At 40.1% G+C, this 22,411-nt stretch overlaps 1 protein-coding gene across 5 annotated transcripts in view; it reads left to right on the top strand.

Annotated features, from left to right (window-relative positions):
* Positions 1-22,411, top strand: part of TJP1 (tight junction protein 1) — a 131,127-nt gene that overhangs the window by 71,743 nt on the left and 36,973 nt on the right. For all 5 annotated transcript variants that reach the window (XM_030931096.1, XM_030931097.1, XM_030931098.1 and 2 more), the window contains exons 9-10: positions 18,862-19,001; positions 20,204-20,309. In XM_030931096.1, the coding sequence (XP_030786956.1) occupies positions 18,862-19,001; positions 20,204-20,309 (246 nt within the window). The remainder of the gene's footprint in view (positions 1-18,861; positions 19,002-20,203; positions 20,310-22,411) is intronic.

A 22,411-nucleotide genomic window follows, 5' to 3' on the forward strand; every position in this document is an offset into this window, starting at 1 on the left:
CACTGGCCTTGGCCAGGGTTAAAACTCCAGCTGCCGTTTTTTCTCTTTCTGACACATACAGTGTAAAGGGCTTTGTCAAATCTGGTAGTCCTAGGGCTGGAGCCAACGTAAGTTTTTCCTTTAACTTACAAAAGGCTTACTGTTGTAGATGCCCCCATTCAAAAGGCTCCTGGTCATCCCCCTTTGTAACCCCGTGCAAAGATTTGGCTAGTACTGCAAAGTTTGGAATCCATAATCTGCAAAACCCCACAGCGCCTAGGAATTCCCTTACTTGCCTTCTGGTTTTAGGTTCTGGTAGGCTGCAGATGACCTGCTTTCTTTCTGACCCCAGGCTGCGCTCCCCTTTCCAAATAGTGAATCCCAGGTAGCGTACCTGCTGTCTGCAGATCTGAGCTTTCTTCTTGGACACCTTATACCCACAGTCCTCTAGGTGCCGAAGCAGGGCATCAGTTCCTTTCGCACACCTGACTGCCGTGGAGTGTCCCAGCAGAAGGTCGTCCATGTACAGGAGCAAGACGCAGCCTAGGTCTTCAGCAGGAAACTTTTGCAGATCTCGGAGCCAGGGCCTCCCCGAAGATAGTAGGGGAGTTCTTGAACCCTTGGGGAAGCCGGGTCCCAAGTGTACTGAGTAGTGACACCTGACTCCCGATCTTCCCACTGAAAGGCAAAAAGCTTCTGGCTCTCAGGAGCTATTCTGATGCTAAAGAAGGCATCTTTTAAGTCCAGACAGGTAAACCAGCTGTCCTCAGCTGGTAGCAGCCCTAACAATGTGTAAGGGTCAGGAACTGTTGGGTGCAGAGTCACTGTAGCTTGGTTGACCGAGCGCAAGTCCTGTACTGATCGGTAGTCCTTGGTCCCCGGCTTAGGGACAGGCAGGAGGGGGGTGTTCCATGGAGACTGGCAAAGAACTAATTCCATAGGCTTTCAAGCGCCTGAGATGAACCTGGATTCCTTTGAGAGCTTCTCTGGGAACCAGATACCGCTTTTGTCTAATTGGTTGGGCCCCAAGCTTAACTTCTGTGAGTACGGGGGCTTGGTTGACCGCCAGTCCCGGAGGGTTATCCTCTGCCCATACTCGGGGCCATCACTTAGCTAGAGCTGGTTTTATCTCTTGGCCTGGCTCTGTTAGAAGAAGTCTCCATTCTTCTTCCCGGGGGACCGTAAGGGCCATGATAACTCCTGTTCCCCGTAACTGTAGCTGTAAAGAGCCTTGTTCTGTAGAGGAGATGGTAGCTCTCAGCTTGCTAAGCAAGTCGCTTCCCAGCAAGGGCAAGGGACAGCCAGGCATATACAAGAACTGGTGAACTGTCTCATGTCCCCCCACCGAGCAGGTCAGTGGTAGACAGAAAGCCTGCTTAGTGGAAACTCCTGTTGCTCCAATGATATCAATGGTTTTCTTGGATAAGGGGGCGACTGGGGTGGTCACTACTGAATGTTCAGCACCAGTATCAACCAAAAACTTGATGTCCTTGCCCCTAGTTGTAATCCTGACCGTGGGCTCCTTGGGGGCACTTGAGCGCGGTCCCTTTCAGTCCAGTAGCCCTTCAGCCAGATTGAGCAAAGCTCCCTCGTCTTCATCTGAGGTCTTTTGTTCCCAACCACCTTGCTTTTCCTTCAGTTGGGGACATTTATCTTTCCAGTGTCCTGTTTCCTTACAACAGGCGCATTGGTTACGTTGCAAGCGTGGGCGATTAGACTGGATATTCTCCCCTGAACCCCCCTTTCCCTCTCTTTTCGGGGGAATTTCCTTAATGGCCGCGACCAGTAAGTCGGCGTCTCGCCTAGCCTGGCGTTCGCCTTCCTTACGGCTTTCTCTGCAGCTTGTTGCATCTCTATTCACAAACACTTGATTGGCTGTTTCCAGGAACTGTGAGGTATTCATACCCACAAACCCAAACTGTTTCTGCAATTTTTCCTGATATCTTCCGCGCTTTGACTAACTAAGGCCATGTTAATCATGCACCGATTTTCAGGGCTATCTGGATCAAAAGGAGTGTACATACAGTAAGCCTCACAGTCTTTCATAGAATTGCGCTGGACTCTCCTCTTTTCCTTGGATGACCTCAGAGACCTTATTTATATTTGTAGCCTTTTGAGCCCCTTTCTTTAGACCTTCTATTAATGCCTCACGGTACCGTCTTAACCTCTTCATGTCTGGTCCCTCATTCAGGCCCTACTGGGGGGTCTGTTCCTGGCAGTTGAATTCTTATATATTCTTGGGGGTTTTGGTAATCGACTGGGACACGCTTCTCTAGCCACTTAGTTACCACCTGGAGCACCCTTCGCCTTTCATCTGTATTAAAGAGGTACATGAGCAGCTGGTGGCAATCAGTCCAAGTGATTATGAGTCTGTGTAATAGTTTGGAGCAAGTCAATTAAAGCTTGAGGCCTTTCAGTGTAAGATGGAGTATTATTTTTCCAAGTGAGATCAGCAGAGGTGAAAGGTTGATACACAAAGGCACGCCTTTCCACCATGTGTCTGTCCTCATCCACCCCAGTATATTGCTGCTCTCTCAGGGGCATTTGGATTCCAGTCTTGGGCCATAAGCGAGCTGCCAAGGGAGGAATTTCTTCCGCGGCTTCACTTCCTCTCTTGTTTGGGTGGTCTAGGGGTGTGGTCATCTGGTGGAGGTGGAGGTGCTGTGGGTTCAGGGGTGGAGAGCCCTTCCTCCCGATAAGGAGGGGGTATTGCTGGTACCAATTCCTGCCATGATTCTTCTGGTGTTGTGTCGGACAGGACTTTTGGTGCCAACTTCCCTCGGCGGGTGGAGCGAGGACTTTCCTTAACTGTCTCTTTGCTACTAGTACTGCTGCTGCCTGTCCTCTTAACCACTGTGGGGGGTCCAAAACTAGCTGTAACCAGGAATCTGTATATGGGAACTGATCTGGGTACCCTGACTTACAGATTACCCTGTGCCGTACCTTTGAGACAAGGGACCTGTTGTCCAAGCTTCCTTCTGATAGCCAACCCACCTCTAATGCTGGCCAGGCTATCTCACACAAAGTTCTAAGTTTTCCTGGTGTCATGGTGACTCCATAGTCTCCCTTAAATCCCTTTTTGAAATTTTTCGACATAGTTCCTAGTGGGGTGGGCTTACTTTGTGCCTGACCCGTGTTTCCTTGAGAGAAAACACCACACGCACACCACAAAACAAAGAACGGGTAAAAAGGACACACACACTTTTACAGTTTACGCCAAATCAGAATCAAAACCAAAATCAGAGTATCAAGAAATCGAAGCCAGGTCAAAACCAAAGTATCAAGCAATCCAAGTCAAAAACAAAAACCAAAGTGCACCGCGGTACAGGCACACCGTGGGTGATCAGGCCACGCTTCCACTCAAATGGAGTGGACAAGTTCCCAAGACCGGTCCTGTCAAGCAGTTCAAACCAAGTCAAAACCAAAACCAAACCAAAGTGCCGATAAAGGCATGCTGTGGGTGATCAGGCCACGCTTCCACTCACACAGAGTGGGCAAGTTCTCAAGACGAGTCTTAACAAGTTTCAGATATCCGGACTCCCAAGTACCAGTTCCTTCCCCGTGTTCAGCCACTGTGTTGATCCTCCACGGGGCCTGCCATAGGCGTCCCACGGGGGCAAATGCCTACCCAGGAGCACTCTCAGGATCTGCGTCGCTCGGGCTGGTCAGAGTCCCCCACAGGGGTGTTCCACAGGGCAGACTTAAGCCACCAAAGGAGCTGCCTCCATCCGCCATTCACCTCACTTCCCGATCAGGGAACCAAGAAATGTAGCAGGACCAGCTGCAAACAGAGCTCCTCAGACAGCAAGTTAAATAAGGAAGGGGTGTATTTGGCCGGAGTCATTGGCAAGACTCCTGTCTCAAGAGCCGAGCCCCCTGAGTGAGCAATTCCTGACCCTTTTTAGGGCTCACAAGGGGGTGCATGTGAGAGGGTCGTGATTGATTGAGCAAGCAGCGGGTACGTGACTGGGGGCTTCATGCACCGGTAATTAGATCGGAACAAAACAGGATAGGGATGTTCACAGTGCATGTCTATACAATGTCTGTAATCTATAGATAACAGAACCGATTAGGTCGGGGGTCGATCTTTAACTAGCAGGCCCAGGGTGCAGCCCCGGGCTGTCTGCCTGTGGATTTCATTTCTGCCTTTTAGTTTTTACTTCTTTCTTTGGAGGCAGAAATTGGGCATAAGACGATACGAGGGGTGGTCTCCTCCCTTAGTATCTTTCTGTGCACTGCTAGATGTGGGGACTACTGGTTAGAAAGTGTAGTATTTAAAAGAAAAGGTAACTTCAACTACAGAAGGAAAAAACTCTTCAGGTTCTTGTCAGATTTTTTGTGGTGAGGATTTAATTCCTGAAAATTTAGTAATCTGCGTACAGACAAGATATAAATACCAGTTACTTAAAGGTTTCATTTCCACCCCAAAGTTTAATCTTCAAATCCTGTAACTGGAGTTTTAATTTAGAGCATGCCCTGCATCTTAAGAAACAACTTAGATACATTATAAGAGTAAAATGCTAGTGTAAAAAAACCCTAAGGGACTTCCATATATAGTCTTTTGTTTTTGTTATTTAATTTTGGCTGTATAAGTGTCTTTTTGTTTTACAAATTGTTTGTAAATTATCTTTAAAGAATTAATTTAAGAAATGACTTGGTCTCTGTGAGAAAGGTTTCACTTGAGTGTAAAAGGAAGTCCGTTTTGGCAAACATCAGCCCTGCCCTATTCTCTTCCTAGATTTCAGAATACTTTTGTATATTTTTAGGATGTGCGATTATCTGCTGAGAATAATAAACCTCTTCATCTTCATGTTGTGAGAAGCGATAGAATATAGTGATTTCTTAGGGCCTTGGAGCCAGACTTCCTGGGTTCATGTCCCAGCCTGCCATTGGTTACTTGCATAACCTTGAAACCTCTGTGTTTCAGCACCCCCATATGCAGTGAAGCAGGCAGGTCATACATTACAGAATGGAGAGAAATTAGTTATTACAATACCTGGCACATGTGTTCGCTACTGTAACTATTATGATGATTCATAGTAGTAATAATAGTATCTATCATAAGTTAGAATTTCCAAATGTGCTTTCTTATCTTCTTGTATTTAACCATTTCTGAGATTTCCTCATTCTATAGTTAAGCAAACTAAAATTGAGAGGTTGCGATAAAGTCCAGGGTTATGTTGTTGACGTGGGATTGGGGCCAGGATTAAAACTGTTGGCCCTTTGACCGAAATCTTTGACCTTACTGGAAATTTCGTAGCTTAATTACTACTTAATCTTCAGGAAACTAAAATCTACCAGAGTTCCATTGTTGTCATGACCTACTTATGTTCCTCTGTGTGATACTCTTTTCTTAGAGAGCAAACATATGGAGAGAATTCTGAGAAAAACACACAAGCTTGTTCTTCATTATAATTAGATGAACAAAGTATCATCACTGTTGTCTAGAACTGGAGTTGGCAGACTGCACCATGTGGGCTAAATCCAGCCTCCTAGTTTTGTAAAGTTTTATTGGAAACCCATTCCACAGTGGTATAATCGAGAAGTTATAAAGAGAGACTATGTGGCCAAGGGAGTCAGTTACAGAAAAAGTTTCCAAATGCTTTGTCTGGAATGTTAAAATAGTTCTGTTTTGTTTTTAAATTCAAAAAATATATATACATAGGAAAAATAATTACAGTGGTTTTCTTATATCTTAATGCTTGTTGCTGGGCTTGTTTGCTTTGTTTTGTGTTTTACTTAGTATTGTTGCGGAGCCCAGGGTGGGCCAAGACTTGCACTGTAGGAGCTGGGAATACTGAGAGAGCTCACAGTGGATGGTGACACTTTGCTTCTTGCTGATTACTGAGTGGGTATCATTGAAAAGATACTTCACTGATCTTTCTGTAGTCCCTGCATAACTAGAGGGTTTTGATTTGCAGGGTATGATCTGAGCCACTGCTTGGTTAGATTTTGTTCTTCTTCATATTTACAGCTATTTTAACAGACCCATTTTATGTTTCCCTCTAGCGGGACAACAGGTGTTTACCTTTTTTGTTCTACCCTATAAAGTTTTATAAAAGTGAGCGTGATTAGTCATAAGCAGGTACAATATTGAAAAAATTCTGTTACAGTAAAAGTTCAGACTAACAGGATAAAATTGAAATGTGGGAAATTTGGATTGTTAAGACTGACATTTTGCATTCTACCCATTGACATTTTGTTACACTAATTCCCTGAAACCAACAGAGTTCATCTAAGGCCTAAACTGTGTTCTCAAGTGTTTGGGGAATGTGTTTTCACAAATAGAAAAACAGTCCAGTTTATATTTAGCAAATCCATTTTATGAAAATGGTTACTTCTGAGAAGCTTAAAAGCAATATTTTCAGAAGATTGAATCTTTGTAACAGTTATTTAATCTCTTCATTCATTGTTCCTCCTGAGAAATGCATCTACTAAATTCTAAAGTAAAAGGTGTGTCAGCATTGATACAGCTTATAATACAGCAAATACATGACAGTAAAATTGAATATTTTGAATCAGAAATTTTTAGCCTAAATTCACATTTGGCCAAGTTAAGGTCATATATTTGGAATCAAGAGCTCTTATCTATACAGTCCACTCTGTATTAGGAGTTTTCTAAGAGTGCTGAGTAAGTCCAAATATACATGCAGGTAGAGCATATAATGTGCAGTCGTGTGTCACTTGATGGGGATACCTTCTGAGAAATGCGTCCTTGTGTGAACATCATAGAGTACTTACACAAACCTAGGTGGTGGAGCCTGCCGCACGCCTAGGCTATATGGTATAGCCTATTGCTCCTAGGCTACAAACTTGTACAGCATGATACTGTACCGAATACTGTAGGCAGTTGAAACAGCAGTTAGCTTTTGTGTATCTTAAATATAGGAAAGGACAGTAAAACTACAATATTTTAATTTTGAGGGACCACCATTGTCTGTGGGGTCCATTGTTGACTAAAATATCCTTATGTGGTCTTAGCTTTTAAATTAAAGATCTAGTTTTTTATTTACACACCTTTTCCTCTACCTTCCATAATTGTTTTCTTCAACATTTGAGAACTATAAATATTATTTCATCTTACTGTACATAGTTTCTGTCACATATTGCTTAATTTTCTCTGAAACTTACATACAGGTTGAGCATAGGTAATCTGAAAGTGCAAAATCCAAAATGCAAAACTTGAGTGCCAATATGACACTCAAGGGAAATGCATTTCAGGTTTTGCATTTTCAGATTAGGGCTGTTCAATGGGTAACCAGTATGATGCACGTATTCCAAAATCCGAAATCCAAAACAGTTCTGGTCCCAAGCATTTCAGGCAGGGGATGCTTAACCTGTGCAACTTTGCCAACAGGCTAAAAATTATTGTTGAAACATCCTCATATTGATGAGCATTTCTTTTTTCTATTTCAAATGCGGAGAGGTAACCATCTTCTGACTAGTGAGTTTCTTTTTTTATTTTTATTTTTTTATTTATTTTTTTGACCGTTAGGTTTAGGGGTACATATGCAGGTTTGTTACATAGGTATACATGTGTCATCGTGTTTGGTACATACTATTTCATCACCCAGATATTAAACCCAATATCCAATAGTTTTCTGTTGTTCTCCCTCCTCCCACCCTACCCCCTCAAGTAGACCCCAGTGTCTATTGTTTTCCTTCTCTGTATTCATAAGTTCTTACCATTTAGCTCTCACTTATAAGTGAGAATGTGCTGTGTTTGGTTTTCTGTTCCTGCGTTAGTTTACTAAGGGTAATGGCCTCCAGCGCCACCCGTGTTCTGGCAAAAGACATGATGTTGTTCTTTTTATGGCTGCATAATATTCCATGGTGTGTATATACCACATTTTCTTTACCCACTCTGTCATTGGTGGGCATATACGTTAATTCCATGTCTTTCCTATTGTGTATAGTGCTGCAGTGAACATTTGTGTGCATATGTCTTTATGATAGAATTATTTATATTCCTTGGGTATATTGGTGAGTTTCAGATTTTATTTACTGATCACTGGTGTTAGTATTTTGTCTAAATAAAATAGATTTCATAAATCCAATTTGATAAGTGCTTTATTCTAAACAAGAATTACATATATTGTTGGTAGTGAACGTGGTGTTGGTACTACTGCGTGTTCTTTTTTAGGCACACCATGAGGTCCCTTGTTTTTGTTTTTTTATTTCTGTTTCCCTTTAATCTGAGAAAGATAGAAAGGGTGCCAGTTAGAAAGATACGATTCATTAAGTATCTCAATGGTTAATCAACGAATCAATGACTTCTTTCCCATGACTCCTGTACCTTACACCATGACCGTTGGTTCTGAGTGATCAATAGGCACCACAGTGAATGTTCCTTCTGTAGTGAAGGTTGAATGGTTTTACCAGTAATGTGGATGTTATCCTGCTCATTCATCTTTTGTCAAATACTTACTGATACCACATTTATGTTACCAGTGTATGGCGATACATATCCTGAGCAATATTTTTTTTTTTTTTTTTTGAGACGGAGTCTCGCTCTGTCACCCAGGCTGGAGTGCAGTGGCATGATCTTGGCTCACTGCAAGCTGCACTTTCCAGGTTCACACCATTCTCCTGCCTCAGCCTCCTGAGTAGCTGGGACTACAGGCACCCGCCACCACACCTGGCTAATTTTTTGTGTTTTTTAGTAGAGACGGGGTTTCACCGTGTTAGCCAGGATAGTCTTGATCTCCTGACCTCGTGATCCTTCTGCCTCAGCCTCCCAAAGTGCTGGGATTACAGGCGTGAGCCACTGCACCCGGCCATATCCTGAGCAATCTTAGGTGAGATCCCTGCCATAATTTGGATATAGAGCTTATATCCAAATGACTAAAGCAAATACATAAATTTGAAAATATGAAAAAGTAAATTTTCATTAGTGATTAAATGCTGTAAAGAGAATCAGGGTAGTGTGATAGTGAAGCAGGAGGGGACAATATTAGATAACAGGCTCGGGGAAGAAGGCTTCTCTGAGGTCACATCATTTTGAGCTGGGTAAGAAAGACCCTGGCAGGTGAAGGTCATTCTGGAATAAGACAAAGCATGTACTGCTCCTGAGATGGAAACTGGACCTGTTGGAAGGGCAGCAGTATAGCCCATGTGGCTACATCGTAAGAGCAAGGGAGAAGGTGATTTGGAGATCCAAGAAGTGAAATTTTTCTGTTTTAAAAAATTTGTTGGTTAGAACATGGAAGTTTTTTTAATGTTATTACTTGAAATATTATTATATGCTTTTTTGCTAATATGTTTTATCTAACATGTCAAAGTGAGTGGAATATCAATGACATCCTGAACTTTTGTGAACCAACTGTTATTTTCAGTTTGTGGGGATTTTAGGTTACTTCATTGAAATTCCACTGTGAGGTTTTATTTCAGTGTGCTTTTGTGAAGGGCCAGAAGAGGGAAGATTTTAGTTGATGAAGTTTCTCTAGTTAACAGAAACCCAAGTGTAGTCCTGGGGTATTCAGTGATTGCTGTTAGATTTTAACCCTTAAGAGGAGATCATGGATCAAAGAGCAGAAAGTCAGGCTTCAGTATTTACCATATATCCCCTGTTTAAAAAGTGAAAGTAGGCCAGGCACGACAGCTCACACCTGTAATTCCAGCACTTTGGGAGGCCACTTGAGGTCGGGAGTTCAAGATCAGCCTGGCCAACATGGTGAAACCCAGTTGCTACTAAAAATACCAAAATTAGCTAGGCGTGGTGGAGTGTGCCTATAATCCCAGCTACTTGGAAGGCTGAGGCAGGAGAATCACTTGAACCAGAGGTGGCAGTGAGCCGAGATCACACCACTACACTCCAGCCTGGGCAACAAAGCGAGACTCCGTCTGAAAAAAAATATATATTTAGCCGGGTGTGGTGGTGCACATTTGTGATCCCAGGTACTCAGGAGGCTGAGCTGGGAGGATCGCCTGCTTGAGCCCAAGAGGTTGAGGCTGCAATGTGCCATGATCATGCCACTGAACTCTAGCCCAGGCAAAGGAACAAGGCCCTGTCTCAAAAATAAAAATAAGTAATATAGAAGTAAAAAGTAAAAGTATAAATTTCATTTACTCCATCAGCTGAGACTTGTTTTCTTCTACAAGTACAATATTTAAAAATGGCAAATTTCAAAACAGACTGCTCCACTTGTCTATATGTATAAAAATAGTAAATGTACAAAAAAATCTTATTTGCAGATTTTTAAAATGTGAGATAATTTTCTGTTTCTTTGAGAGAATCCTAATAAGATTTGTAACATTGGTTTCCCAGTATAAAATCTACCAAATAAACTGCACAAAGTGCTATTTTACTAATAAGTATTAGTCAAAGTACAGAATAATTGTTATACCACCAGCGAAGGTGTAACAACACAATTCTTTAAGTGAGAAAAAAGTCCTCTTGGGCTTTCCTCAGTTGTTTCTTACTAAAGTTGTCCATATCCATGAAAATTACTTTTGAACAGCAGATCTGTTTTCTAATGCAGATGGACTAGATTAATACATGAATATATAAGATGAGAAGCACTTGTACAGTAGAATAAGCTCCACAAACACATACATCTCAATTATTGCCTAAGAACCATATCACAATGAAATAGACTCAGATTTTTTCAGAAGCATGCTCATGAACACATGTATGTTTTAGAAAGCAGATGACATGTAAAGGACAGATTTACATTGTGAGAAATTAGCTTGCAAAATGCCAAAGTGGAATTAAGGGAATTATTCTCCTGCCTTCTCAGCATGCTTCCTGGGCGACTTTTTTACCATTTGTTCCCAAGTACCAGCCCTGTATCTCTTGCGTTCTCATCCCCAGAATTCTTTGGGCACCAGTGCAGAGAGAGACAAGTTTTTAATTGCTGTGAAGGAGGAACTTCAATGTGTATATATTTGTTTCCAGATAAAATTAGAGGATTAGCAGTGATTGCAACATTCTAAGTATGAAACTGGAGTGTGCCTTCACTTTTCTATCATACGCAATAGAGCCTTCCAGGTTGAAATTTTCCTGTCAGTGGAAAAAACTTTGGAATACGGTTAACTTAAATTCTTAGCATATTTTTATTGTTAATTGTGGCTGAGATAATCCAATACCTTTTAAAGGGATTAGTAGCTAGCTTTTGTGTTCACCTAAACTGTGGTGTTCTTGCCTACCTTAGGCAATTAGTGAACTTGTAAAAAGTATGTATAAATCCGTTTTTGTAGTATAAGTCTTTAATTTGTAATGGGGAGTTGGCTTTATAAAAGGATATTCTACTAGAGTGAATGTTCAGCCCTCCGTTTGTTTCCTGTATTAAGGTTATTTTTTAAATAAAGCACATCAAGTTTATTGGAAAGGTGTTCATAGAGCTAGAAGTAAAAGGGAAAATGCTATGAAATGGCGACCAGGCATATCTTAAAACAGGAGACAGAAAGCACAGTGTTCATGAACAGAGAAAGTTGAATGTAAAGAAATTAAACACAATGGGGGTAATGAGGGGTTAACTGGTAAGAGCTAAAGAGAGCTCTGAAGATTAAGAACCACAGATAGGGCTGGGCACGGTGGCTCAACACCTGTAATCCCAACACTTTGGGAGGCTGAGGCAGGCCAGTTGCCTGAAGTCAGGAGTTCAAGACCAGCCTGGGCAACACGGTGAAACCCTGCCTCTACTAAAATACAAAAAATTAGCTGGGCATGGCCGCATGCACCTGTAATCCCAGCTACTCAGGAGGCTGAGACCGGAGAATCACTTGAACCCAGGAGGCAGAGGTTGCAGTGAGCCGAGATTGCATCACTGCACCCCGGCCTGGGGGACAGAGCGTGACTCCGTCTCAAAAACAAAACAAAAAAGAACCACAGATAGAAGGAGCAGCTACTCTCCTTGGTGCTGAGATAGAGTGCCAAAGGAAGAGGCTCCCAGCACCCACCCATCCTCAGGGCTGAGATCTGGCCTTCTTGGAAGGAGAACAACTGTGGCTCACTGAGTGGCCGAGAATTTGCTGTGGTATGTCACCAGACGAACTTGCATGGTATTTGTACTCCCATGTGCTGGAGAGGTATCTCATGGGAGACTTCACACGACAGAACCGTTTGAAAGAGTCTGGAGCAGGCTGCTGGCCACTGAGTACTTTAGGATGCTGGGTACTGCAGGAGCATGCTGAGGGGATGCACCTTCTCTCCTACAGTGTCTCCCCAGGACCCTGTACTGACCATGCTGCCTGCCCTCTGCCTATACTAAACGGCTCCAAACAGCTGCAATTTCACAACCGAAGTTTTTTACTTGAAACATCATGTTACTCCTTGCTAATCTAATTGAGTGTGTATTAATCGGCTACCCTGGTCACATATTTGATTGAGTAAGACCTAAAGAAGGCCCTGCTTACAGTGAGTCCATTCATGGGAGCTATGAAATCTCTCTCAGAGACTCCTTTCCAGTCTATCTTTGTCTGTCAGCTATCTTGTCTAGAGCTTTCAACTAGCTCATAGCCTCTAGATAACAAGGTCATTACCTTTAGATTAATACGTGCAAGTTAATACAAAAAAAAACAAAAAACCAGAAACCCGTCTTACGCTTCTGGAGAAAAGCAAAAGTGCCCATAAGAGGGTCTTGCGGTACCTTAAAATGCCCAAAGTTTCCTTCTAGGCTACCAGGAGCTAGAATACATAAACATGAGTCTGACTCCTAACGCATAATTTTTATAGAAAGCTTTCCTCATAATAGCAAAACAAAACAAAACCACAGACATGTTTTTAAGCTTAAATATCGAGAGCCATTAGGATAGAGTTATGTGAGGAAGGGCTGGGCATGGTGGCTTGCACCTGTAATCCCAGCAGTTTTGGAAGCTGAAGTGGGAGGATCACTTGAACCCAGAAGTTCGAGACTCGCCTGGGCAACATAGCGAAACCCCATCTCTGCAAAAAGCAGAAAACGTTAGCAGGGTATGGTGGCGTGTACCTGTGGTCCAGCTGCTCTTGCAGGCTAAGGTGGGAGGACTGCTTGAGCCTGGGAGACTGAGGCCGCAGCGAAGTATGATTGTACCGCTGCACTCCAGCCAGGGCAACACTGAAAACCTGACTCAAAAAAAAAAAAAAAAAAAAAAAAGGAATTATGTGAGGAAGGTTTGGTTTGGGGAAAATGTGATTCATTATCACAACCTCACCCATTTCTTTCAGTAATTGCCACTGATTGTTGACTAATTTCATGTGTAAATTCAGATTGTATCTTGACTTCATAGTCACATTTGCTTGTGATAGAACATTTTTATGTTTAGAAAAGTTGATTATTTTATTTTGTGCTGTAACTTTAGATCTGCGTTGTCCAACACCATAGCCACTAGCCGCATGTGGCTGTTGAACATTTGAAATGTGGCCAGTCCAAATCGAGATGTATTGTTAGTGTGAAATGCACATTGGATTTGGAAAACGTAGTATACAAAAAATATAAAATACCTCATTAATAACTTAGATGAAATATTTTAGATACATTGAGTTAATACAATTTATAAATTGATTTCACCATATTTTATTTAACATGGATTCTAGAAAATTTTTGATTATATAAGCAGCTCATTTTATAATTATCTTACTACTGTTCTAGTTCTTTATGTATTATTGAATAATGCCTCCATCTTTTGGTAGGTAATGGAAATGCACTAAAAAGAGCTAATATTTCAAATATTAATTGTATGAAAACTTGAATAGAGTGGTGTGAGTCCTATTTATGTGGAATGTTTTTGAAGGCTAATTGCATTTAAAGTTATAATGATTATATCACAGGACAAAAAGGTAATTAGCAATGGGGTTTACAAATTAGCCAAAGATAAAAATACGCCCAGGAGTTTTGTGTGATATATGGAGCAAGAGCTCTACATGTATAGCCAATGACAACCTATTGTTTATCATTGAGGAGAGCATTTGAGTTAAAATATTGTAAGTTAAAATACCAAGATGGTAATTCTGTTAATCACATTTTAATGTTTAGATGTTTTGCTCAGTTACAAGAAAGAAGAAAATTAATTGGAATTGTTACCTTTTCTGAACAAATTCTGCTTTGTACAGAGCAATAGAAATCTGTAGAACTATTAAAATTTTGTGAGTAACTCATTATTTTTAAAAATACTCATTTTTAACTCATTTTTTCACTTTTCTCTTCTTAAAAATAATTTTGTGTGTATGATATTTGTATTTTTTAATGCAAAGAATGCAGGGATAATTTACTATTTTGCACTGCCCTTTTAATCTGAGGAGCACAGCACAATTTGGGGATAGAGCTTAATTTTGTTGATTTATACTTAGCTAATTGTATTTTATTACACAAGGCAATAGCTAAAAATTTTTATCTTTTATAATTTATTGATTGATTGATTCATTCATTTATTTATTGAGACAAAGTCTCACTGTCTTGCCCAGGTTGGAATGCATTGGCGCAATATCGGCTCACTACAACCTCTGCCTCCCAGGTTTAAGCGATTCCTGTGCCTCAGCCTCCCAAGTATCTGGGATTACATGTGTGTGCCACCACACACGACTAATTAGGGGGGTTTCACCATGTTGGCCAGGCTGGTCTCGAACTCCTGACCTCAGGTGATCCACCCACTTTGGCCTCCCAAAGTGCTGGGATTACAGGAGTGATGTTTCTTGTTAAACATCATTTGCATATGTAACTGGCCAATCTTTTACAATTTAAAAGTAGCTCATCCTTATTTAAGTTAGAAAATACCTTGGCTTTTTTTCCCCCCAAAAGATTGCTTTACTTCAGTGCAGCTCATTAAGAATATACCAAGTTAAAAGCAGAATATACCTCCACAGAATGGTTAAAGGAATACAAAAATAGAAACTATGCAAAGCACTTAAGTTTTACTCCTTCAGGAAGACAACATAGAAAGAAACCTTTTCCTGAAAAGAGACTACTAATAATATGCGTTAATAAAACCAAATTTTTTGTTTAAAGTTAGGCTTTATTTAAAAATAATTTTAAATATATTTTTTAAATCTTTATAAATAATACATAAGTAAATTTTTGTAAAAGTTGAATAGTAGAGATAACTCTAAAATTCCTCTTGGCTACTATTTTGGCTATTTTTCCCTCCAAGGTGAGCCACTGTTGCTTGTTTGATATCTGTTGCTTGTCTGCACATGGGCATGTGCAAACATGTCTGTTTGTATTATAGAGATAACTTTTTAAATAGCTATATGGTATCCTGCTGTATGCATTCTGTAATCTGTGTGTCTTACTTGGCATTTTATTTTGAAGTTATTTTATTTATTTGTTTATTTATTATTTTTTGAGACAGAGTCTCGGTCTGTCGCCCAGGCTGGAGTGCAGTGGTGCGATCTCGGCTCACTGCAAGCTCTGCCTCCTGGGTTCATGCCCTTCTTCTGCCTCAGCCTCCCCAGCAGCTGGGACTACAGGTGCATGTCGCCACACCCAGCTAATTTTTTGTATTTTTAGTAGACATGGGGTTTCACCATAGCCAGGATGGTCTTGATCTCCTGACCTTGTGATTTGCCCGCCTCAGCCTCCTAGAGTGCTGGGATTATAGGAGTGAGCCACCGCGCCCGGCCGTTTTAGAGTTATTTTCATGTCTGTACGTATCGTTCTCTTTCATTGTACCTAATTTTAATAGTCTTTTACAAACAATGTATGCTTATTAGAACAAGTGAAATAGATCAAATCCACCAACTCCACTTCACCCCCAGTTCACCCCCAATTCTCACTCTTCTTGAATTAAGCCATTCTCCAGACTCATACTGACATTTGGTATCATATATAGAGTTTGGGTTTTTCTTTTAAAAATTAAGAGATCAGGTTTTGAATTATTACTCAGCTAAATTATTTCAGTTGAACAATACAAGGTGAACATCCAGTTTATTCTTTTGATTAAAAACTTTCCATATTATGGATATCTTGTTTCTAGGTGTTTGCCTGCGAAAACATGGCAGTAAGCACCTTCGTACTTGATTTCATGTACTGTGCTGGTGCATTTTATTTCTGAAGTCTTCAAAGAGTGTGTTTGTGTTGTTTAAAAATTTTAATGGATGGTACCAGATTACTGATATAGATGTGTTTCAAATGTAAGTCTTTATAATATCTTTTACTATGCAAGTAAAAATTTTTAATCTTGTCAGATATTACTGTGACTTTATTATTATGTCAGATACCTTTATGGCTTCCAAATTTCTATCTTACTTGCGAAGACTTCCCGCAGTCTAAAGTTTTGGAATATTTAATGCTCTTGTTACTGGTGTTATTTTTTCATTTTCATTTCCATCTAATCGTTGATATTGACAAAAGGTTTTTTTTTATGTAATTAAAATTATCTTAATTCAGAAAATGTTTTGTAGTCTTTAATATTCATTAAGTTTTTTTTGTTTGTTTTTTGTTTTTTTCAATATTTTGGGACCATTAGCTCATGATTATATTACCTGGGTCTTCAAAATCAGAGTGAATTAACAGTAGTGTTCACAGGTATCACTGTCCTGTCACTGATTTTGGTGTAAACAGTGTAAATACATTCAGCATTTCACTGTTTGATAGGGTGTTTGCTCTTGGTTGTAGAAAATAGTTTCTTTCATAATTATATTGCTTATTTCATTTTTTGTTTAGGAATGACTGCAGATTTTCTCATGCCTGTTTGATAGTAACACTTTTTTTCTGTAAATATTTGTGCACAATAATGAATTGTGTCAACAAATTCCTAATGTTGAACTAATCTTGCACCCTTGAAATAACCCTGATGATAGTCTTCTAATATACTACTGTATTCTCCTAGCTAGTATTTTATTTATTTAGAATTTTTTCCTCCATTCATAATGAAAAATATTATTTTCTCTCTTTGTACTGTTGTCATCAAGATTTGGATGTTAAAGGTTCTGGTAGCCTCAGATTGGAATGCTGATGACCAGAGTATTCATAATTGTTGAAGATGAGTACATGGGATTTTATGATACTATTGTCTGTATTGCTGTATATGTTTGGAAATAAAGGTTTTTTTTAAGTGAATTAGAGAGCTTTTTATATTTTTCTGTGGTCCAGGATAATTAAACAAATTATTTTGTTCTTCCAAGGTTGGGAGATTGCAGCTGGAAAACCGTATATACGTGATACTTTGTAAAATTATAGATCTTGATTTATCTTTTTATTAAAGATGCATTTATTGGCTTCTTTTATTTTAAATCTTTTATTTTAAATTTACACTGTACGATTTCTGTTTATCTGGGGAAATTATTGAATATTTAGTTTTATTTTGTTTCTTGCCACAAACTGATACTAGAATGAATGTTCTTACACATGTTTTCTTGAGTACATTTGTTAGTATTTCTCTAGAATAAATATAGAAGTGGAATTACAAGGTATGACCTAGTTACATTTTTTGTTTTGATAGTTTCCATTTTGCCTTCAAATAGTCATCAACTTTTACCATCATTTTGTGAATATGTCTGTTTCTCCATATCTTTCCCTACCAGTGATGTTATCATGTGAAAGTTCTCATGGATGATAATATGATTTCTTTTCTTTTTTTTTTTTTTTTGAGACAGAGTCTTGCTCTGTTGCCAAGCTGGAGTGCAGTGGCACGATCTCAGCTCACTACAACCTCTGTCTCCTGAGTTCAAGAGATTATCCTGCCTCAGCCTCCCGAGTAGCTGGGAGTACAGGCGCATGCCACCATGCCCAGCTAATTTTTGTATTTTTAGTAGAGACAGAGTTTCACCTTATTGACCAGAATGGTCTTGATCTCTTGACCTCGTGATCCGCCCGCCTCGGCCTCCCAAAGTGCTGGGAATACAGGTGTGAGCTACTGCGCCTGGCCGATAATACAGTTTCTAATTAATTTGTATTTCCCTAGTTCCTAGTGAGGTTAAATGTGTTTGCATATTTATTACGTGTTTGTACATCCTTTTTGCTGAAAAGCCTCTTTGTATTTTCGCATTTCTCTCTTGAGTTGTCTTGATTGATTTATAGTTCTCTTTTTCTTTTTCAAAGAGACGGAGTCTTGCTCTGTTGCCTAGGCTGGAGTGTAGTGGCTCTATTATAGCTCACTTCAGCCTCCAACTCCTTGGCTCAAGCAATTCTCCCACCTCAGCCTCTTAAATAGCTAGGACTGCAGGAGCAAGCCACAGTGCCTGGCTAAGTTTTAAATTTTTTTTAGAGTATGGAGCTTGCTATGTTGCCCAGCTGGTCTCAAACTTCTGGGCTCAAGCAGTCCTCTTGCCTTGGCCTCCTAAAGTGCTGGAATTGCAGACGTAAGCCATCATACCTGTCTTTTCTTTTTTTAAGTATCAAATTCTTATGTATGTTGCTTAGGTCAGTACATAGTCAGCATTTATATTTGGTCAAACTGTGTGAAATTGTTAACATTGAGCTGTTTGAACTAAAGAATTCCCATTTCATTTAGTTCAGCCCAGTATTATATATTTTTCCCAATTATTTGCACGTACTTTATGTAATCACTTTTGTTGATATACTGTGGCTTCATTGAGTCTTACTTTAAAAGACTCCTATTGATTATGTGAATGTTTAAACTCTTTTTTTAGGACTTGATTTCATCTGAAATCAGTTTATTTTTGTCATAGGGATTTAATTTTTCTACATTTGTGGACAGTTGTCCCAACACCATTTATTAAATGTTGTGTTTCTTCTCCAACAGTTTTGGAATGCTACTTTCATAATAAATTTTGCTATTATAGATGTATTTCTTCATTTTTGATTTTATTACATTAATCTATGTGGTTTTTCTGTGGTAATGCTATTCTAGTTTTAATTACTAGGTTTTTGTAATATTTTGGTATCTGTTAGAGCAGGTTGTCATTGTTTTTGAAGTTGCATTGCCTCTTCTTATACTGTTCTCTTACAGATGCTTTCCAGAATCATTCTTATGCTCTTGATTTTTTATTTTAATGACATATAGTCTCCGGAGTAGAGATGAAGAGAGAATTTCTAAGCCTGGGGCTGTCTCAACTCCTGTAAAGAATGCTGATGATCACACACCTAAAACAGTGGAAGAAGTTACAGTTGAAAGAAATGAGAAACAAACACCTTCTCTTCCAGGTAAGCATAACAAAACACTAAGTTCAAGAAATGTTTGCAATTAGAGTAAAGTAATTGTTAGGATTTACAGAAGATTTTAAAGATGCAATTATTGTTGTTCTCATGTGTGAATTTGTCTGCATATGACTTCCAGCATTTTCCTTATGGGTAGCAGGTTGGCACAAATCAGTAGCCTTTCATGAATGTTATCCTTTACTTTCTAGATGGAAAATGTTCATCGTTAACAACTTCTTGCAATTAAGAAAGTTGTTTTCCAACACTGCTCTCTTTAAAGAGAAATATGAGATTGGCTTCAAAAAGTTAGAAAAAAAGTTATTTTGCTTTTTTGAAAGTGTTTTCATAAACATCTTACTGATTATACCGTTATTTATTTATGGTTTTTTGTTTTTGTTTTGTTTTTTTTGAGACAGAGTCTCACTCTGTCACCCAGCTGGAGTGCAGTGGTGTCATTAGCTCACTGTAACCTCAAAATTCCTGGGCTCCAGCTGTCTTTCCACCTGATCCTCCCTACTACAGGTGTGCACCACCACACCTGGCTATTTTGGGTTTTCTGGTTTCTTTGTGGGGTGTTTTTTTGGGAGAGATGGAATCTTGCTTTGTTGTTCAGGTTGGTCTCCAACTCCTGGCCTCAAACAGTCCTCCCACCTCGGCTTCCTAGTGTGGTGGGATTACAGGCGCAAGCCGCTGTGTCTGACCCAAGAACCCTTTTCAAGCTGTCTGTGAAGACAGAACAGAAGAATCAGCAGGGTGCTAAGATCAGCTGCCTGGGAGGCCTGGAGATTTTGTTTGTGATGTCTTTCGCTTCCTTTTCTCAAATCGTCTTTCTTGCTCTGCTTGCTTAGTGGCAGAAATATGGTTATTGAAAACCAAATTTTAGCATAATGAGGAAAGGTAGCTACTTGGGTAGTCTTAACAGGGAAATGTAGGAATTCTCTCTTCTCATCTATTTTTGTTATTCGTTCCTAAAGAATAGATTTTTCAAATTCTGATTGCTGGAACTATGGAAAACACAGGTGAATGTGTAACATACCTACTTGTTATAAAGACTTCAGAATTTATTACCATAAAATGTACTCTAATACATGTGGTAGATATGTTCCTCATCAGGTTCTCTGAACTTACGAATTATATATTGCCTGGTTGCTTGCATTATTATTCCATGTTTTTCTAAAGTGAGTCCTACCCAATTTTTTTTTTCTTAGAACCAAAGCCTGTGTATGCCCAGGTTGGGCAACCAGATGTGGATTTACCTGTCAGTCCATCAGATGGTGTCCTACCTAATTCAACTCATGAAGATGGGATTCTTCGGTAATACAATTTTAAAGTTGTATTGTTTTCTTTGTTCATTATTAGGCATTATTTAGAGTAGGAATTTAATTGTAAACCATATTGCATATATTTTTTAAAATAGTACATACCACCTAATACTATGATTAGTTTTTTTATTTAACATTCTGCTACTTATACGTGATAGTTAGAAATTAGACAACAGAGGAAATTTTTGGATGCATTCTTTCTCACCACTCTCTCCTGCCTAGTTTTTAAGTTAGCAATTAGAAAAAAAAATTTCTGTTCAGACATCAGAATTTCCATAGCTTTCCAATGGAGCGTTAAAAAAAAAAAAAAATGTGTTTCTCAATTTCAGCACTAGTGGCATTTTGGGCCAGGTAAGCGTTTATCGTGAGGGGCTGTCCTGTGCATTGTGGCATGTTTAGCAACATTCCTGGCCGCTAGATGCCAATAGCAGTTCCCTAATTGTGACAATTAGAATTATCTCTGGACATTGCCAGATGTTTCCTTGGGGGCAAAATCATGGTTGAGATTGTTTGAGAACCTGTTCTAGGGTAGTTAGCAACTCAAAAGTAAGTTTTTGCTATCTTTTTTTTTTTTTTTGAGACGGAGTTTCGCTCTTTTTGCCCAGGCTAGAGTGCAGTGGCGCAATCTCGGCTCGCCCCAACCTCCGCCTCCCGGGTTCAAGCGATTCTCCTGCCTCAGCCTCCCGAGTAGCTGGGATTGCAGGCATGTGCCACCATGCCTGGCTAATTTTGTGTTTTTAGTAGAGACGGGGTTTCTCCATGTTGGTCAGGCTGGTCTTGAACTCCCGACGTCAGGTGATCCACCCGCCTCAGCCTTCCAAAGTGCTGGGATTACAGGCGTGAGCCACCGCACCCGGCTAGTTTTTGCTATCTTAACGCCTTTCGTTACTTTACCTTTTATACTTGGTAGAATTGAGATGTAAATTTGTAAACAAATTTCAAACCATCATGATCAGCAAATTAGTTTTTTGTTTGTTTGGTTAGTTTTTTTTTTTTAACAGGGTTTTGCTCTGTCGCCCAGGCTGGAATGCTGTGGGACGATCTTGGCTCACTGCAACCTCTGCCTCTCGGGCTCAAACAGTCCTCCCACCTCAGCCTCCTGAGTAGCTGGGACGAAAGGACACATACCACCACACCTAGCTAATTTTTGTATTTTTAGTAGAGATGAGGTATCACCATGTTGTCCAGACTGGTCTAAAACTCCTGGGCTCAAGCAGTCCACCAGCCTCCCGAAGTGCTGGGATTACAGATGTGAGCCGCCATGGCCAGCCCGAATTAGTTTTTTATTGGCACTGGTAAAGGGGACATTATGTGAATAATTGAAAATTGGCAGATTTCCTCAAATGGGTTGGATCTGGACCCCTGACTCTCGTATTTTCATTGCTAAAGAAAATTGGGTGGTTGTCGTAGACCCAGCTAGGTAGATAGAAGTAGTTTCTGAAAGAGATGGGGCTTTTACAAGTTTAAAATTGTACAATTTTAATATTAGGTAACTGATAATTGAACCTTTTATAAGTTGTGAAGGCATAGGTAGTCCCCTTCTTTTTCCTTTCTTGGGAATTGCTTGAAAATTTGCGTTAGTATTTAAGGTTTAGGAAACGGTAATGACAAGATTCCAGGCGTGGTGGCTCACGCCTGTAATCCTAGCACTTCAGGGCGGGTGGATCACGAGGTCAGGAGATTGAGACCATCCTGGCTAACACGGTGAAACCCCAGCTCTACTAAAAATACCAAAAAAAAAAAAAAGCCAGGATGGCGGCATGCGCCTGTAGTCCCAGCTACTCGGGAGGCTCAGGTAGGAGAATGGCATGAACCCAGGAGGTGGAGCTGGCAGTGAGCCAAGATCGTGCCACTGCACTCCAGCCTGGGTGACAGAGCAAGACTCCATCTCAAAAAAAAAAAAAAAAAGAAAGAAAGAAAAATTCCAGAGACCTCCTTCCCTGGGAGAACAAATACCAAAGAGGATTTGTGGATGTGGGCAGGATTAGTAGCTGTGCCAGGAAAGGTCTGGTTTTTCATTTAAAGCCAATGAATGGATTTGATGCAGAAGTTAGTCTGTTTTGCTATTGCAAGTAGTTAACATATTGCAGGCAG

Source organism: Rhinopithecus roxellana, chromosome 5 (assembly GCF_007565055.1).
Source record: "Rhinopithecus roxellana isolate Shanxi Qingling chromosome 5, ASM756505v1, whole genome shotgun sequence".
NCBI classification, from domain to species: domain Eukaryota; kingdom Metazoa; phylum Chordata; class Mammalia; order Primates; family Cercopithecidae; genus Rhinopithecus; species Rhinopithecus roxellana.